At 39.3% G+C, this 19,947-nt stretch overlaps 2 protein-coding genes and 1 long non-coding RNA gene across 4 annotated transcripts in view; all 3 read left to right on the top strand.

Moving 5' to 3' along the window:
- Window positions 1-9,006, top strand: part of LOC125378209 — a 58,322-nt gene extending 49,316 nt beyond the window's left edge. For both annotated transcript variants that reach the window (XM_048393227.1, XM_048393226.1), the window contains 2 exons: window positions 7,133-7,225; window positions 8,003-9,006. In XM_048393227.1, the coding sequence (XP_048249184.1) occupies window positions 7,133-7,225; window positions 8,003-8,226 (317 nt within the window). In that variant the 3' untranslated portion in view covers window positions 8,227-9,006. The remainder of the gene's footprint in view (window positions 1-7,132; window positions 7,226-8,002) is intronic.
- Window positions 4,983-6,479, top strand: LOC125378210. The gene has a single exon (XM_048393228.1). It carries the CDS (start codon window positions 5,214-5,216, stop codon window positions 5,688-5,690), a length of 477 nt encoding a protein of 158 aa, XP_048249185.1. The 5' UTR covers window positions 4,983-5,213; the 3' UTR covers window positions 5,691-6,479.
- A 4,876-nt stretch (window positions 9,007-13,882) lies between the features above and the next one.
- On the top strand, window positions 13,883-16,790 carry LOC125378307. The gene is made up of 3 exons (XR_007220180.1): window positions 13,883-14,113; window positions 15,817-15,918; window positions 16,694-16,790. It is a non-coding gene; the product is annotated as an uncharacterized LOC125378307 (long non-coding RNA).
- Window positions 16,791-19,947: the final 3,157 nt, after the last annotated feature.

The following is a 19,947-nucleotide window of genomic DNA, read 5'->3' as shown; positions in this document are numbered from 1 at the left end:
CATCCAACGAACTGAGGTTGTAAAGGACAGACAGAGGGACCATAGACACCTTCTTTAGTATTTTCGGCATTAATATCTTCTGAATAAAAGAATCACAACGCAAAGTCATGGTGTCCTAAAGTGCCCAAAGCCTGTCCTGTTACATTTTTGGTGCCGAGACCAGGATGTAGTGGTATTGGTGATTTATACTGAAATTAATTAATTGAGATTAAATTAGGGATATTAGTTTAAATAAGGATAGTTTGTTAAAATGAATGCAAGTGAACAGGATTTTGACTTGTTCAACTTCAGTTTCTTGTCACCTCCCTCTGAAGATAGTTTTCATGGTCTTCCATCTAGACCAGGAGTATTTACTTCTACCCCTAGACCGAGTGGATTTACACCAGGGTCGCAAACATTGATAGATGTAGGGATGAATGCATCCAGTGCAAACATGTTCACACAATCAAACTCAGGTTATCCCTCATTTTTGGACCGGAATGTGATTATACCTAGGGATGTGAGTACTCAAGCAGTAGACCACAGCAGAAGGTCTGTTAGATTTGATATACCAGCAGATGTTAGTGAGTGTGATAGGTTACCATTTAGAGTTAACCCCATTGTAGGAGGAAGCATTTATCCTTCTTCACAGAGCAGTCGACAAGTAGATAGGTTGGATAGCACACTCTGTCCTGATTTCAGGGGAAGACATGGTAGGCCCAGAGAAGGAGCCTCCTCACGTTTGAGCAGGTCGCCAACTGGAATGGTTGGAATGAGCAGGAGAAGGCTCAACAGCTCTCATTGAGTTTACGGGGGGCAGCTCAAAAGATTCTAAGCAGTTTAACCTTTGGGCAGTTGGGTGATTATAATGCCATCAGAAATGTCCTTCAACAAAGGTTTTAATCCCAGGGAAAGGAGTGTTGCCTATCGTTGTGAGTTTCGAAACAGGAGGCAAGAAAAAGATGAATCAGTCACTGATTATGGTTATCAATTGCGTAGGCTAGCCCTTTTGGCTTACCCGGAAGTGCCATACATGGCTCTAGAGACGCAGATCATAGACCAATTTGTCACTGGGCTAACCTCATTTGAAATGAAAAAGAAAGTGACCTTTAGCCATCCACACACTCTGGATGAGGCCATTTCTTCAGCACTAGGATACGAAGCAATGGAAGGCAATAGGGCTAGAAAACCTGTAGAAGGGAAAGTTAGTGTTGTTCAAAGCTCACCTGATCAAGAACATAGGGAAAAAGGGAACAGTGAGGTAGGATTAGGTGACATTTTGAGAGTGATAGAAGAGAAGTTTAAAACTCTCGAGGGTCCGAATGGTCAGTCTAGGCTCAGACAAAAAGGTTGTTTCTATTGTCAGGAGAAAGACCACTTTAGGGACTATTGTCCAAAACTGCTGGCGAAATTAACTAAGAACTTAGCACTAACAGGGCAGACTGACGGTAGATCGGAAAACATGTAGAGGCCTTTGCTTCAGCCACTTGTCAGTCGATAGAGAGGCCATGTGCTGAGTTAGAGGTTGTGAGCCAAGTGGAGCAAGTTCCACTCCTACCAAATATTAGTATTACAACAGAAGTTTCTTCAGTTGATCAGGAAAAAGTACCTGTTAGTCTTCGGAATGTGCAGGGCGATCCTAATTGCCTGTATATGGATATCCTTTTGAACAAAGGCTATTGTAGTACTTTGATTGATACAGGTTCACCTATTTCTCTACTTTCTCATGCTGACTTTAGAAGGTTGAGGTTCGGGGACTCGTTGCTCCTCCAAACGAACATCATCCTCACTACTGCTAATGGAAAGGATATAGATGTCAAGGGGCAGTTTACGGTTCAGTTTAGCTCAGGACGTTCAAGTTTTGAACAGAGTTTTGTGGTTGCTGACCTTGACAAGTTATCTGGAATCCTGGGCATGGACTTTTTGGAGAAATATAGGGGGAAAATCAAAATTGTTAAGCAGGAATTGAAAACCTGCAAAGGCAAGATTAAACTGCACAAACTAAAGACTTACAACTGTTCGCGAATTAGAGTGACAGAAAGAACCAAAATCCCAGCCCATTCCGAGAAAATGATATTTTGTAAAGCTGTTACAAATCAGTTAGAACATGTCGGTGTAATTGAACCTAATAAGTACTGGCGGAATAAGGGTCTTTTTGTCGCTAGGAGTTTGGTTCGGTCAGACAGAGAGCAGTTGGTGATATCGGTACTGAATTTTAGTGGAAAAGGGGTGAACTTAGAACCATTATCAGTTATGGGCACAGTAAATGCTGTAGATCAGATAGTGGAAGACTTATCTGTTAGTAAGGGAACCTATACTGAAAACAATCTTCCTGAGCACTTGCAAACCTTAGTTGAGGCTAGTTCAGCTGATCTCTCAACGGAACAAAAACAGTTTGTGGCAAAGTTAGTTGGTGAGTTCCATGATGTCTTCGCTGACATAGATGGGTGCATTGGATTGATGATACACTTGAGAATCTTAGTGGGGCTCAATGGTTCAGTACTTTGGACCTTGCTAGTGGATACTGGCAGGTAGAAATGGATAAAAAGGACAAATCGAAAACAGCTTTCACCACTCATTTTGGGCTTTTTCACTTTAACGTGATGCCATTTGGACTTACAAATGCCCCAGTCTACAAAGACTGATGGACAGAGTACTCGGTACACTCAAGTGGAAAAGCTGTTTGTGCTATTTGGATGACATTATTGTCTTTGGGTCGGATTTTGCCAGAGCATTAGAAAATCTTAGGTTGGTGTTTACACAATTGAAATTACCCAAATTGAAATTTAAACCACAAAAATGTGTGCTTTTTCAAAAAGAAGTACCTTTCTTGGGGCATGTTGTATCCAAAGATGGTATCCAATGTAACACTGAGAAAACAAAAGCCATTGAATCATGGCCAAGACCTGTAAATAGGTCTGAGGTTCGTAGTTTCTTAGGGTTAGTTGGATACTATCGTCATTTCGTCCAAGACTTTGCAAACATTGCTGCGCCACTCACAAGGTTGATCCGGAACATGTTCATTTTAAGTGGGATGAGGATTGTGAACACACTTTTCAAAAGCTAAAACAAAACTTGTTTACTGCTCCCATACTAGCTCTCCCCCAAGATGAAGGTCAGTTCATGTTAGATACCGATGCCAGTGCTTATGGCATTGGAGCTGTGTTGTCACAGGTTCAAATTGATGGACAAGAAAGGGTACTTGCATATGCTAGTAAAACTCTGAATCAAGCTCAACAAAACTATTGTACAACTAAGCGTGAACTTCTGGCCGTTGTCACTTTCTTAAAGCAATTTAGACATTTCCTATACGGACGTAGGTTCTTGCTTAGAACTGATCATGCACCACTCATCTGGCTTAAAAATTTCAAAGATCCGGAGGGAATGCTAGCACGTTTGTTAAGTGTCATTGAGACTTACAATATGGACATTCAGTATAGGCCTGGTACAAAGCATAAAAATACAGATGCGTTGTCAAGGAAACCAACTCGAAAATGTAAGAACACAACTGCAGAGAGGAATCCTCTGCTGTATTATCTGATTCAGCCGGATCTGATCAGTCTGTTTTGAATTGGGAGGTAAAAGTTGGGAGGCATGATCGGGAAACCCAGACGATCAATCCTATTGCAATACCTACAAGTAGGAATATAGGCAATTTTGAAAACACATCTAATTGGCTAAACGTGTTGACTAAAGACGAGTTACTCAAAATGCAGCAAGACGATCCTAGTATAGGTCCAGTTGTGAATAGATTAAAGGCATCAGCTGACAAACCATTAAAAACTGACATAGGTGATCTGAACTCTGACACCAAGTGTCTTTTGGGTCAGTGGGATTCACTCACACTTCAAAATCAATTATTGTATTGGAAAACTTCTTTGCATGAAGGTGGAGAGCTTTTGCAACTTATTGCACCAGAAGCTATCAGGGAAGAAGTTTTCAGTCATTTACATACTAAACATACAGCAGGACATTTTGGCAGAGATAAATCTCAGCAGTCAATCAAACGTAGATTCTTTTGGCCAGGCATGTCCGATTCAGTTCGTCAGTGGTGTAAATTATGCCAGTATTGTGCACGTTGCAAACCAGGTCCAGGAAAGGGAAAGTCCTCATTGAAACAATTTAAAATTCGTGCTCCCATGGAGTGTATGGCAGTGGATATTTTGGGTCCTTTTCCGATAACTAGGAATGGAAATGAATACATCATAGTCTTGGGTGATTTCTACACTAAATGGAAAGAGGCTTTTGCTGTTCCAAATCACAAAGCTATTACCGTTGCTGACAAGTTAGTGACTGAGGTATTTTGTAGATTTGGTTGTCCCCGACAACTCCACACGGATCAAGGTCGTGAGTTTGAATCTACCTTGTTTACTGAGGTTTGTAGACTGTTGAGTATAACTAAAACCTGTACTACGCCATATCATCCTCAGTCAGATGGTCTTGTCGAACGCTTTAATAGGACTCTTCGGCAAATGCTTTCTGTTTATACGCACCAAGAACCATTAGATTGGGATGACCACTTACCATACCTCCTAATGGCCTACCGAGCTAGTGTTCATTCAAGTACTCACTGCTCTCCAAATCTACTTATGTTAGGGCGGGAAATTCAACTTCCTTTGGATGTCATGGTGGGAAGTCCGCCAAATGTCACTCCAGATTTATGCCCAGTTGCCTATGTAGAATGGTTGAGTCATGCAGGAAAATTTTGAATTTGCAAATGAGCATTTAGGAAACGCAGCTAAAAGCCAGAAACAAAACTATGACATTAATCTCTAACTTAGGGAATTTGAAGTAGGCTCGCAAGTCTGGCGGTGGTATCCCCCAACAGCTGGGCGGAAGCTTGGCTTGGGTTGGACTGGAGCTTGAGCTTATTTTGTTCGGGAGAAAGTATCTCCCCTCGCCTAAAAAATAGAGAGAGATAATAAAACAACCTGCATCATTGTTCATGTTGATCACTTAAAACCCCTGGAAGTTGATGAGTCTGCCAGTGTTGCAAAGGAATCTGAAACAAAACCTGTTAGTGAATTAAATAATGTACATGGGGTGAATTCTTTAGGTGATTCAATAGATAAGTTGGGATCTAGTCCACATGCTTCGGCAACACCTGTTAGGACTAGAAGGGGAAGAATTGTGAAACCTCGAGACCGTTATTCTCCCTAGGAAACCTGATTATGTTTTTAATTGCACAGACCTTGAGGGTGGCACCATAGGCATTTTAATTTTTTGTTAAAGCAATGGAGATAGAAATAGAAGTGGACGCAATGGAAAGAAGGGACTTCGAACTGAAGACATTGAGGCAAGACTGGGCAACAGGGGGGATGAAGTGCCCTGTCACGGGATGTGACAACTCACACTATTCCCGCTTTGGCCGCTTCCTGGACCACTGGGCCCGTTTTCATAATAAACATGTAACTCTATCCTGGTGCGGCCAATGCGGGAAGCTGTACAAGAAAAGAAGCCATGCCAAGGCTCATGTGAAGATTCATCGCCCTGTGGCCAGCATTATCTCAGAGGAGAGGCCCAACCACGAGAATAGGGACCCCGAAGACGTATTGCCCCCTAGGCCCCCTAGACAGGACACCCAGATCCATGAAGAGGCACAGCTTCAAGCCCAGGAAGAAAGACGGTGTTGGCCGTCCCGATGGTGCAGTCGGGAGGAACAACACCTCAGCGACTTGAAATATTTGTACATTCATGCCGAGTCTGAGTAACCCTCAGTGTTTTGATTTGTATTCGTTGATTTGTTGTAATGACACCATATGATTTTGTTTATTCAGTTAGTCAGTCAACCTATTAAAAAGGGGAATATTTTGGAACATTTGTTTTAATGATCGGAAATTTTAGACAAAGTAAGAGTTACTTTGTTCTTAGGGGGGAGGAATGTAGAAATATTGAAATTTCCTCTGATTATGTAGGATAGATGGTAGCATTTACGTGGTTAATAGCTCCTTACCGATATGTAGTTCGCTTGGGACAGCACGTTTCAGATCTTGCCCCACGTGCGGGCACGTGCGTTTGTCGGCTGCATGCCGATTTAGTGTTTACAGTCGTGGGTCGTATGGTAAGAGCGCTCCGATTGGTTGGTGACAGACTGGATTAGCCAGTGGCTGCACCATTTAGACGTGTTGACCCAGAGGTTACGTGTCCTTGCGAGTATATAAGAGATTGGCGCGAATGCTCTCATTGTCTTGCATGATCGGGAAGATCATTACAGGTGAGGGAGACCACATCAAATTACCGTGTTCGGAGGTCGAACAATTCCCCAATCCCTAGTGATTTTAGGCAATAAAGATCTAAATTATGTGGCAACTTTAGAATTCATGGGTAAATTGTTATAAAGCTGGGTTGGACGGGTGGATTTAATGAGGAAATAATGTAAGCTATGTGATGTAGCTACATTGACCGATTGTGTTCGGAGGTTTGGAAGGGTGGTTTGTTTTCATAGACTGTGTTAAGGATGCTGTAGGGATTAAAGTGGGTTAGTGAGGGGTTTGTTTGTTTGCTTTATGCTGCTTTTGAGTTTTATTTTGAGGGTATAAGTAAGTAGGATTTTTTGTTTAATAATGTAAATTTTAGTTAGGAATAGGATTGATTGATTTGTAATTGTTGTTGAGTTCGTATTTATATTTTGTTACAGTTGGGTTTTTTTTTCGTTTTGTTTATTTTTCTGTAATAAACTGTTGAAACTTGATTATATTTTGTTGTGAATCACCTCCCTACATCCAACGAACTGAGGTCGTAAAGGACAGACAGAGGGACCATAGACACCTTCTTTAGTATTTTCGGCATTAATATCTTCTGAATAAAAGAATCACAACGCAAAGTCATGGTGTCCTAAAGTGCCCAAAGCCTGTCCTGTTACACATGCAAGATGACCTATCTACCTGTTTTTGTGCAGGTATATTCATGCAAGATGACCTATCTACCTGTTTTTGTGCAGGTGTAATCAATAATTTGAACTAACTTCGTGTTTGTTGTTCAGGTATATTCATGCAAGATGACTTACCTTTGTGTTTGTTGTGCAGGTGTAATCAATAAGTTGATGTACCTTCGTGTTTGTTGTTCAGGTATATTCATACAAGATGACTTACCTTTGTGTTTGTCGTTCCGGTATATTAATGCATGATGACTTACCTTCGTGTTTGTTGTTCAGGTATATTCAATCAGGTGGTGTTAGGAGCTGTGGGTACCGTTGCTGGGGGTGCGGCCAAAGGACCGGTCGGTGCCATAGTTGGAGGACTTGCAGGTTTGTTAAATAATTAAGTGCAACAGACTAGGAATTCAAGCATGTGATAGTCATGCAGGACAAGAGTAATTTGGGAGAAAATATTTCAATGTACAAAGTACAATTTTGTTACTAAAAGTACTTCTGTCAAAAATTAAACAAATAGAAGATTATTTTTTGTGTAAATGTCCATTCCAAAAAAGTTATAAGGAGCAAAGATGTGTTGTTTGAATGAATCTACAATTCATTATCCAACATGTTCAGGCTATAGACCTGTCAATGTCACACTTTTCATGTTATCCCTGACATCTTTGAAAATAAATGTTTAGATTGCAGGTGTTAAGCTTATGTCTGAATGATTCTTTATGTATATGCTTAAGTGACCCGTGAAGATCTGGGGAAGAATAGGTCTTCAGTAACCCATGGCGACTGCGCTTGTCGTAAGAGGTGTAAGAAGTGACTAACGGGATCAGGTGGTCAGGTTCATAGCTTGGTTGATGCATGTCATCGTATCCCTATTGCTTGGATCAATTCTCATGATGTCAATCACTGAATTGTCTGGTCCAGGTTTGATTATTTACAGACCGCCGTCATACAGCTGGAATATTGAGGCGTTATAAACAACAAACAAACAAAACAAAGCACATTACCTTCATTTCCTTTGTTTCTGTTTTAATATTCAAATACATAAATTAAATACTATTAATGACAAACTAAACTCTGCAATTACACTGGCTATGCAAATCTGTATCAAAACAACAATTTCTGATCATGTTTTACATGAGTTTTTTCTGTCAGGGTCTGTGATGGGCTACTGTATGAGTGATGAGTACCAACCAATGACCAGGGCACTGGCAGGGCTCACAGATGAGAAAAAATGGCAGCTGGTCAGCCAAGTCAAACGTTTGGTAGGATCGGCACTGCTTGAGGCTCTCACTTGCTTCATCGGGACACAGGACAAGAGGGAAGTTCTACTCAACCTACTGAACAAGTTTACTACAGATCTACATAGCCATTTGTAGAAAACATTCATGGACTCTTGCTTCCATGGATGATGTCGAGATATAAGACAGCTAATGTTCTGAGCAGAGATCTGAATATTTATGCTTTTTAACAAGGGCAAGAGTTATTTCCCCTTGCAAAGTTCAGCCATGTTAGGCTTAAGAAAATAAGAGAATTGGTTCTTGGGCAATGTTTTTTGAAAATATAGTGCGGGTGGGCTGTGTCTTTTTTTGGTTGTATAAACTTGTATGTAACCAAAAAAACAATTCTTTTCAATCAACCTGAGAAAGGGCCTCCCTACATAAAAATACTGGAATACAGTATTTGACTACAGTTGGACTTTTGGGATTTCTTTGGGGTTTTTAAAAATGGAAATAAAAACAAAACATGCGGCAAACTTTATGATGATGCGGGCGGTGCCCGAGAACCAAGACTGTTATTATATTATGTATCATATATACAGAGCTCCAGATAAGCTGCGTATCTGCGTAAAGATATACGCATCAGAAATGCAGAAATACGCAGTAAAATAAAATCCAAGCGTATCAAATACGCAACGAACATTACAGATACGCTACAAAAATAAAACTTGTGCATATCATCAAAATATTGTGAAGTAACCCTGCGTATTCGATTAGTAAATCAGCAACTTATTTTGAATTATAAACAGGCTTTCCGTCAACTTTGCCAAACTCCACGATGACAGTTACATCATGATCATTTGCCATCACACTTTCTTGTGGAATTATCGTGGTATTTTTGAGACCTATAAAGCTCTAGAACCCACACGACACCAGTTTGCAGGGACTAGATGAATAGTGTTTTTAAATATTTAACTTAAATACCCACATGTGTAAAAACTAGTGGGTAACAGAAATTTGAATACCCAGATAGAATTACTGATACCCAATGATTTTAAGATGCATGGATAAAATACCAACAACACCAAAAGCTTATCTGGAGCTCTGTATATATCATTTTGGTTTGTGCAATCTTCATCAGCCTGTTCATATTAAAGAAAATAATTAACACTAAGTATATACATAGATGTAGATATGCATACCACCAGTATTTTTTAAATAGCAACATTACGATGTAGGTATTATACAGGTCTTGATGTCATAGAGCACTCAACCATGTCACTTTTCTATCCTAGTGTAGTTAAGTAATCCTTTGCATACTTCTGTTTGCTGGGTGAATTCAGGTTTACCCATGCATAATCCTTTGGAGAAATATTGGAGAAATAGATAACATCACCTCATTTTTACATGCATCATCGATTGTATACTGATGCTTATATGTGTGTATAAATGAAATAAAGTATGGATTGGTTGATTTTATACAAGCTTTTTGTTTTAGTCTAGGTGTTCTCACTTTCAACACTTTTTTAGATGTTCCCTGTAGGTTCCCAGTGGGAACCCGTATTGGAATAGGTTTCCAGCACGCCATTGGTGGCTTGTGTAACTAGGGACTATATCTGAGAGGCTGAGACAGCTGTGCTTCATTGTGCCCTGGATTGTCAGGTTTGCTTTCAGTCACTGATCTGCAAAGTTCTAGAAACAGCTGGAATGTTAAACAACATTCACTCTCATGGTTGTGAGTTTCTTTCTCCAGTATTAAGATATGTGAGTGTGTTTGTCCAGTACTAAGATGTGTGAGTATGTTTGTCAAGTATTAAGAAAGGTGAGTATGTTTCACCAGTATTAAGATGTGTATGTTTCACCAGTATTAAGATGTCTGACTTTTAGTCAAGTATTAAGATGTGTGAGTGTGTTTGTCAAGTATTAAGATGTGTGAGTGTGTTTGTCAAGTATTAAGATGTCTGACTGTGTTTGTCAAGTATTAAGATGTCTGACTGTGTTTGACAAGAATAAAGATGTGTGAGTGTGTTTGTCAAGTATTAAGATGTCTGACTGTGTTTGTCAAGTATTAAGATGTCTGACTGTTTGTCAAGTATTAAGATGTGTGAGTGTGTTTGTCAAGTATTAAGATGTGTGAGTGTGTTTGACAAGAATAAAGATGTGTGAGTGTGTTTGTCAAGTATTAAGATTTCTGACTGTGTTTGTCCAGTATTAAGATTTCTGACTGTGTTTGTCAAGTATTAAGATGTTTGAGTATGTTTCACCAGTATTAAGATGTGTATGTTTCACCAGTATTATGATGTCTGACTGTTAGTCAAGTATTAAGGTATCTGACTGTGTTTGTCAAGTATTATGATGTGTGAGTGTGTTGTCCAGTATTAAGATGTCTGACTGTGTTTGTCAAGTATTAAGATGTCTGACTGTTTGTCAAGTATTAAGATGTGTGAGTGTGTTTGTCAAGTATTAAGATGTGTGAGTGTGTTTGTCAAGTATTAAGATGTCTGAATGTGTTTGTCCAGTATTAAGATGTCTGACTGTGTTGGTCAAGTATTAACATGGCAATGTAACTCGTTCTCCCCATAAGATGGTGCTTGTTGTTACCCAACTTGGCGTCCGGCATTAAGGGTTTTAAACAAGGTCTGGTCCACTCCGAGTCTATACTGTGTACATGCACATCCCTATAATATAAGCGCAATAATCTTGAACTCAACATTAAACCCCATTTCATTTCACCCACAAGTTGTATGCCAGTGTGTGATGCATGTATTACTTAATGTTTCCCGAGGAAAAGTCATCACCAATCAAAACATCTGAAAACATCACACCTTTCTTTTGAAACTTGGGAATAAACTCATTTAGAAACGTGTACAAATCTCGAGACGAGGCGGCTATATTTTACGTACGCTTTAATCAATACTACCTGTACTACAGCAAGCAGTGGACGTTTCATCTCTTCAATATCACTTCTGTGACGCTCCTTGTGTCCGTACGTATATACATAGTTGGAGAAAGTGATATTATACAAAGAACTGTTTTATCAGTTGAATATATCAGATAAAGTATTTGTACACGTGTCAATTCCTTTATCCCGTAAACAAAGCACGTTTGATCGTCGCATATACTAAATTTCCAGAATATTCATGAAAACTTTGACTTAAAAACATTCATTCATTGATAAATCACTTGTATTCGAATCAGTAGAGAATACTGACGGAATAAAACATACAATGCGGTCCCCGAGTTGGGTTTGAACCCAGTGACTGATGTTTGACGGGTCATACATCCGTCAGTCGGGGCGGTCGGGTAGCCTAGTGGTTAAAGCGTTCGCTTGTCACGCCGAAGACCCGGGTTCGATTCCCGACATGGGTACATTGTGTGAAGCCCATTTCTGGTGTCCCCCGCCGTGATATTGCTGGAATATTGCTAAAAGCGGCGTAAAACCATACTCACTCAGTCACCATACATCCGTCAGGTAGCGGTTTGGAACGAACACCGGTGGATTGGCTACATATTATCATAAATTTTGAAAAGCCTCCTTGAGAAAAAGATTTATCAAATTATTGTTAAATCCCGACTAGCAGAACCGTGACAGTCCAGGAAACGAGGATATATGTAGCTGACTTCACCAGGTGTTTGCAACGACACTGTAGCTCACCTGGGAATGGTGTCAATGGTTTTAAAATGGCGACTAAGCCACGTGGCATAAGTTGCCGTCAGAGTTGATAGTCAAATATTTAAATACTGAGGATAAACTAGCACGTAACTCGTGTGATTTTAACAAAAGGTGTCGTCATAGGAGACGCACGCAAGCTCAGTTCCCTCAGTCCGGCAACTACAGAGGAGTGAGTGAGTATGGTTTTACGCCGTTTTTAGCAATTTCCAGCAATATCACGGCGGGGGACACGAGGCTAGGCTACCCGACCGCCCCCAACTACAGAGGAGAAAAGTTTGCAAAGCTAAATATACATTTTGAGGGAATTTAAGACCACGGTCAAAGAAGTTTCAGCTTTCAGTATGGTCGAAGTACAAAAGGTCAAATCAAGCTCATAACTTAAAACCTCGGAGAAAAAATGCATCTAATTTTATTACTTTTTTCAAAGAAATGGTCGAGTAATGATCATTAATAGGTTCCTCAACATGCCGGCTATATTGGAATCTTATTCGAACCTCGTAAGCAACAGGGGTATTATCATTGGTCAAGTGGTGTCTGCATGAGGAGATGGTGTTTACGACGCATGGCGGACGATGGGCGCAGGACAAACAGGCCAGGGCTAAGCCTCAATTATCTCTCAGTCAGCTCATGAGCTGAACCGCCACAATTCGCTGTGAAGGGGGGCGTCCCTTGGGCACGCCTGAAACCCATGATTGTGGGTTCGAATCCCGGTTCGCCCCGATTATTTTTCGAGGTTTGTCAGCCCCACACCCGTGCTCGTGGGTTTCACAAAAGTGGTAAACGTCTGAAATACTGTTCAAAGCGGCGTTAAACCCAACTCACTCACTCACTCACTCACTCACTTGATTCCCACACAGAAGCCCCCATACGTATCTCAAAACCTATTGAAAAATAACAATCTGAAGTTATTTAAGGATTTTTTTTATATTCTTTTGTGTGCATCTATCGAAGGATAACAGTCACAAAACGTTGATTTGTTTATAACTGCAAAACGAAACAATGTTTATCAATGTGATCACATTAGTAGCACTGAAAGTATCTGAGGTAAGTACTTAGGAAACATGTCAATCCCCTGTAAATTAATTTTGACCGCTCCTTTGCTGGTGAAGTAATTCCTCAGTCAAGGAACATCTAATTCTGATAACGAAGTAGCTGTTAATTATCCATTGAAGAAACTATTCACTTCAACAGAGGTATTATCAAGCACAATAAACACCAGGGTCTGGTGGGCTCACGCATCAACATTTAAAGTATGCTGGAAGATCTTTATTGATGCATATTTGGTTACTTTCGTTTGTTTGTTGTTTAACGCCGCACTCAGCAATATTCCAGCTATATGACGGCGGTCTTTAAATAATCGAGTATGGACCAGACAATCCAGTGATTGACATCATGAACATCGATCCACGCAATTGGGATCGATGACATGCATCAACCAAGTCGGCGAGCCTGACCACCCGATCCCTTTAGTCGCCTTTTTTTACGGCAAGCATGGGTTGCTGAAGACCTGTTCTACCCGGAATCTTCACGGCTCTATTATGTTACTACCCACCTAACACACGACGTTGTCACAACGTTGTGGAAAGGTTGTGGATTGGTAACGTCGTGATATAACGTTGTCACAACGTTATTATAACGTCAACGTGCAACGTTATTTCACAACGTTATAACAACGTTGCACATTCACGTTGTGAAAACGTTGTGCGTCGGACATCGCACAACGTTTTGTAACTACGTTTCTGAAACGTCGGTGTAACGTTATAGAGTTTGCTTCTCGATAGTCATAAAGGAATAGAACTGCTTTATAAAAATCAACATGAATTTGTCAGAATACCAAGGCAGTATAATGCATTACCTTTATGTATATTCGGCATTTGAATTTTCATCTCTTAATACTAAAATTTCCAGAACGTAATTGCGTATCTCTATGACAACGTTAGTATTACGTTATATTGTAACGTTATTCCACAACGTAACAACAACGTTGCAAATTAACGTTGTGATAACGTTGTGCTTTGGACATTACAACACTTTTTGTAAATGATGTTTATGAAACCACTTATAGGTCTACCATCTCTTAGTTTTATTTTTTTTTAAACATATATATCTATTAACGAAATTATCTGTCTACTAAATGTTGCCACAAGCAATATATTACAGTTAAAAACAATTGGCGCGCATTTTTTGCGGCGTGAGAGCGACTGCTGAAAAGTTTAGCCTGTTGCCTCGTGAAGTGACGTCAGAATGACGTCCCATTGTCGCGGAAGATTTGTTGTCACCAGCCATCTTAGTTCAAGCTCACTCTGGACATATTACAACCAAGTGACTGTGCAGCAACTGGAACTGGACAGATGATCTGTGAATTCGGATGAGGTAAGTTAATTTTTCAAAAGCAGTCTCCGCTTGTTGATATGTTTCTGTACATGCAGACAGTCAAATGATTTAAATGTATCGTACTATTCAGAAGTGGCGGGGTTTAGAATGCAGTTTGCCGGTCACTTTCACCGAGAGTCAGTGTTGATATTAATATTTCATACACAGAATATGATGTATATAGAGGTGAAGGAGGCCCACGACTTTTTTTCCATTTTATTATATTATGGATACCAAGGGTAATTACCAAGGGCAAGCAGTATTTGTTTGACCAGAATTCAGTCTGGCGGCGTTTTGTGGCCGTCATGTTATGTTCGGGTTTCGATCGTAAGCGTATAGCTCTGTAAATAGGCCTAACTTATGCATCGCCTTCTGACCACTGACAGTTATCGCCATTTCTTCCTTGTTATTTCTGAAATCATTACTATTTAAAGTTTACATGTACTAATCTTCTGACTTTGATTTTTGTGAAACAATGTGGCTCATTCAGGCCATAGGAAAGGTTGAGTAGATTTCTTTTATACAGCGAAGAGAGGGAATCAAAACAATGGAAGTATTTTCAGATCGACTCTCTGTAGGCTGCTAGTTATAGCCTTAGTCTAAAGCGCTCAATGATGTTATGAAAAATTGTATTTTCGGGAAGAGACAGAAACATACTTGTTTTCGAAAAGGCCTAATTAGCACTGACTGAAGTAGCCTAAATGTGGATCATCTGGTTGTTGGTGCTGTCTATAAAGTTTATTTTAGCAAGGCGCTTATCATGTGTATTTTTAATATTTCAAAAAAAGAATCAATTCATCATTTTCCGATAACTAGATCTATATTTTCTAATGAAAACGAGTAAAAGTAAAACGAGTCTCTCGTCGCGCGCTATAACGGGGTGTCTGCGGTATTGTCCTCGCTGGTGATGATAAGCTAGTCGATAATCAAAAGTTAAATATCACCATAGATCTATATTGTCAGTGAGTTGGTCATCGTTTGTTGATTATCTTGGTGTAGCCAATGTGCACCAATGAAAAATACAATGCAATTGATAGCAACCATATTCGTTCGGTTTTCGATCTCAATATGTTGCCACGTAGGCTACCACACTACAGAATTATATTTAACGATATTGAACTGTATTATGTTAATAAACGTAGTAACAAATAAATTTTATATGATACTTGGTTCTCTGAAACTTTTTGACAATGAGATGGTGATCGAAAACTGAACGAGTAAGATCCAGTGCTCGCTACGAAATCGTACTGTAGCTATATAAACAGCGCTGCGATGAAGATGCGAGTCGTAATTAGCTACAATGCCTCTCTAATATATCTGTTCTCGTTTGGATTCCGGTTTAGAAAAGGTCCCTACCAAACCATGTTTGTACTAACATGATTGTGTGTCATTGTACTCTGACAGAGGTTGTGAGACGTGGCTCACTATAACAATCACTGGTTTGCCTGACCGGTTTGTCAGACCGGTGTATATGGAAATCAAATTACATTAGGTGTTTGTTTTATGATGGTACTCATAATTTTGTTTCTTATATCTGTAGCCTGAGATATTTCCGATCGGACGCTAATACATGGATTTACAGTTTTTCCTAAATTTTAGGCAATTATACAATGTATGTTATCTTTTTGGATAGACTATAGATTTAAATGTATGCTTATTGAATATAGTTCTAGTTTTGACTTTTTTATATGTTTTCGTTGTAGCAAGGGGGAAAATGTTACACGACCATTCCAGGAGATAAAATCAAGAATGTTGAATCATTGAGGAACACACCAAATAAACCCTGGGCTGTGAGTTATGTTAACGTAAGTACAATTGTTTACAGTTACATTCCATTGTCTATATCCATGTTAATTGTTTTTGGTTTTTTTGCTTTAAATGAATGCTAAGAATGTAGATCTATTTATATAAATCTATGCTCGTACCACGTTTTGTATTCAACCTGATCCTTGATGTCTCTGAATGAATGTTAAAATTTGTTTCCATCAGACACTTGCATTATACATTATTGTTTGAATATTATTAAAGCTTTATCTCTAAATTAGGGCTGCAACGAATACACTATGAGGCGAATACGATTCATATCACGAATATAGGGTAACGAATACGAATATTAATTAACAATTACAATAACAAGTCAGAAGTTTATGTATTATTTATTATATTCAGTGAAACAATAACAACATAATTTATTTGCCATGGTTTGTTAATTATTAATGAATTATACATTTATATACTGGACTTATCCAGGTACTAGTATCTGCTCAAATGCGACAATGACCAGTGAAAACAATACTATCAAATTAAATATTATTAGAGTGTTGTCATTGAAAGAATCTATGCATATAATATGTTGTTATGGATATTTTTAGGTACAGGGTATGTAAATATACATGATAGCATATTCATAAATATTCGATTCTAGTGGCCTTGAATAACGAATTCAATTCACGAATGGTTACGGTTCGATTCACCGAATACGCGAGTGAATCGTAACAGCCCTACTCCAAATGAATGTTTCTCGTCATATAGTATCTTTCAAATACCTGCTCGAGATTTAGTAAGCTGTTTGTATTTCAGGGAAGTGGAAGTGAACATCAAAGAAAGAAGATTCTGGCATTCAATAATTTCGAAAAGTGTATAAATTTTCAATTATCTAAAAATATTAAAATGTCAACACAAATGTTTCTTGGAGTTCTTTGTTGAATGGTGACGTCGCATGACTGAAAGTTGAAGAATACTATATGGACTTGATTAGAGACCGACCATTTGATATTCAAGGAGGTGGGGACCTGGAACTTTTCTATGGAGATTACATATATTGTCGGTCACAGCTACAAAATCAGATAATCATATATGATTTTATTTAACTCTATGAGCCTGAAGATAAGCACCTTGCAACTAGATCTATGCCATTTTTTGTGGCAGGCATTTTTTTCCACCAGTCTGAACCGGAATTATTTTTGTCAAGAATTTTCTGTGACAATATATTTTTTCGATAAAATTCCAGGACCCGACCCGCCCCAGAAAATATCATATGGTCAACACCTTTCAATGTCTGCCATTCTTATTTTGTTTCCTGCAGTACTTGCCTAAAGGGTAATGGTGTCTGCCTTTGTTATAGTCATATGTATCTAGTTAACAGCTCAGTGGTGTTTTTACTTTTTGAACATTGTCAACAAAACAAGATCTAACTGTTAACTGGGCTATTCGACGCCCTGGTTTGAAAACATTGGTAAAAGGTGTCTCGAATCATACACATTCACGTGACTAAAGCATATTCTAAAACATTTCCGGAACATGTTTTTGGGTTGTTTTACAACATTTTAGTGGGGAGTGTTCACAACGTATTTCATCCTGGTAGCAGTTATTTCACGTCGTTGTGACAACGTCCATGGTAGTACACAGAATAACGTTGTAGGTACGCATTATTATAACATTGCCCCAACGTAAAATACAACATTACCACAACGTCAAATACAACGTTCCCTCAACGTAAAAATACAACATTCCCACAACGTCAAATACAACGTCATCACAACGTTGTCACTACGTGAATATGACGTAACACAACGTTAGGCCATGACGTTGTGACAACATAAATGGGAGTCCACAGAATAACGTTATTATATAAGGACGTAACATCCGCAACGTTACCACAACGTTATCACAACGTTGTCACAACGTGAAATTGTTAGCTGGGTATTAATCGCTACGAGCTCGTATTATTAAACAAGAATACATTCCAAAGTGAACAGTGTCGGCGATATCTTACCATTACATAAGGAACAAGGAGAAACTAAAAACCTAAGAGTTGCTTACAAATGCCGTAAAATACAATGTAATCAAGAGTGCTGTCCAAACTATAGGATTTAATACTAAATCAATGTCTACTGAAAATCTGTACATTAGCGTATAAATTGTCTGTAAGAAAATGAACTGTTTGTGCTGGAGTGTACATAAGTATTGTTAAACCATCAGCAAAATAGAGATGAAAATATTAAGTAAACTACGTTTATAACGAATACGCTTATAACGAACTGACCGATATAACAAACCTACTTTTTGTCCCGACCCTTTGTTGTATAAATGCTGTATATATGCTCATATGCGAACTACGGTTATTACGAACAAAAATTAGTGGTCCCTTCGAGTTCGTTATAACCGTAGTTTATTATAATGTGATTGGATCACTGGTGCTGACTCCAGGTGCCCGCCAAAAGGGTAAGCATGTCCTGGTCTGCCCATAGCACCTGCCACTCAAAACATTTGCATGAAAAAGTAACTGTTTATTAACTGACGCATCATCCACAAACACCAGGGATCATGCATAATGAAATAGAGCAATACAATTGTTGTAATATCAATAAAAGGATACAGCAAATGTTCCTATTCTGACTTGGACAGTTTATACATAAAACATAGTTTAGAATTATTAGCATGTTACGTCATGTCTTTAAAAGGTTTTGAAAAGAAAAGCAACAAAAATCTTTTCCATAATCGTATAAGCTCAGGGTATAAATACATTGTCCGACAGTATCACTGTCTGAATAAGGTCCACGCTATACATATATTGAAAAACAAAGAACAAACGCAGCGAATACCAAGTTTCATTACCTTTTGGCGGCCAAATTAAAATTGTATTCCAGGCTCTTGAACATATCGGGTGCCACCATTGGGGATAAACGAGGGGGGAAAACGCAACATATAAATGTTGAATCCTACAGCTAGAGAAAACATGTTCCGAATTCCATTACATTTTGAGCGGAAATGGCCGAAAATTGGGTTTTCAATATGGCTGCCAAGGCGGACAAAAAGGCCATGACATTCAATCAGGTGAGCTACAATTTGATTTGATTTGTTTGTTTGTTGTTTAACGCCGCACTCAGCAATATTCCAGCTTTATGACGGCGGTCTGTAAGTAATCGAGTCTTGGCATGAGCATCGATCCACGCAATTAGGATCGATGACATGCATCAACCAAGTCAGCGAGCCTGACCACCCAATCCCGTTAGTCGCCTTTTACGGCAAGCATGGGTTTCTGAAGACCTATTCTACCCCGGATATTCACGGGACGCTACAATTTGAATTAGATGGTGTAGTGTTATAACGGGGACGTTGTCGTAGGGGAACCACCGGTCCATAGAGGAACAGCAGTTACAGAAGACGCCAGCTCTGTATACAGAGGAACACCTTCTCGATGGATGAATACCAGGGCGATAGAGAAACATCTGTTGGATAGTGGACCACCCCATCGATGACTGGGCCACCCGTGTACCTCTGCGGTTACATGATAACTAACATGAGTGAGTGAGTGAGTGAGTGTGTATGGTTTAACGCCGCGTTGAACAGTATTCCAGTTATATCAAGCCGTGCCAGCCTGATATGGGAGGAAAGCCCGAAGTGATGCAGGTCTCAGACGTTTACCACTTTGGTGAAACCCAAAGTTGGTGACAAACGAATCTCGGCAAGGTCGGTCTCAGCGGATCACTCATAAACGTACTTTTAACTCAATATTTTATAGAAATCTATTTGATAATTGAAATAAACAAGTGTATTGGATTGATAACTTAACTGTGATCCTATTGGCCAGGTAGGTCTACATGTTTTTGAGTTCGTTATATATATTTCCATAAATATATTTAATGAAACATATAATATATTTCACCTTTACGGACCCGAGTTGGACTTGGTCCCCAGCACCTTATATTATTTGTCGGAGACTAAACAGGATAAGGTGCATGGCCAGGCTGGGTGACTTGGCTGAGTGCGAGTCATCATTGCCCGACGGTGTGGAACCGGAACCGATTATGCAGGCCTCTGTGATACAGCTG

The sequence above is a fragment of the Haliotis rufescens genome, unplaced genomic scaffold (assembly GCF_023055435.1).
Source record: "Haliotis rufescens isolate VD_foot unplaced genomic scaffold, xgHalRufe1.0.p SCAF_12, whole genome shotgun sequence".
In the NCBI taxonomy this organism is placed as follows: Eukaryota; Metazoa; Mollusca; class Gastropoda; order Lepetellida; family Haliotidae; genus Haliotis; species Haliotis rufescens.
This window is presented reverse-complemented; position numbering and strand designations above follow the sequence as displayed.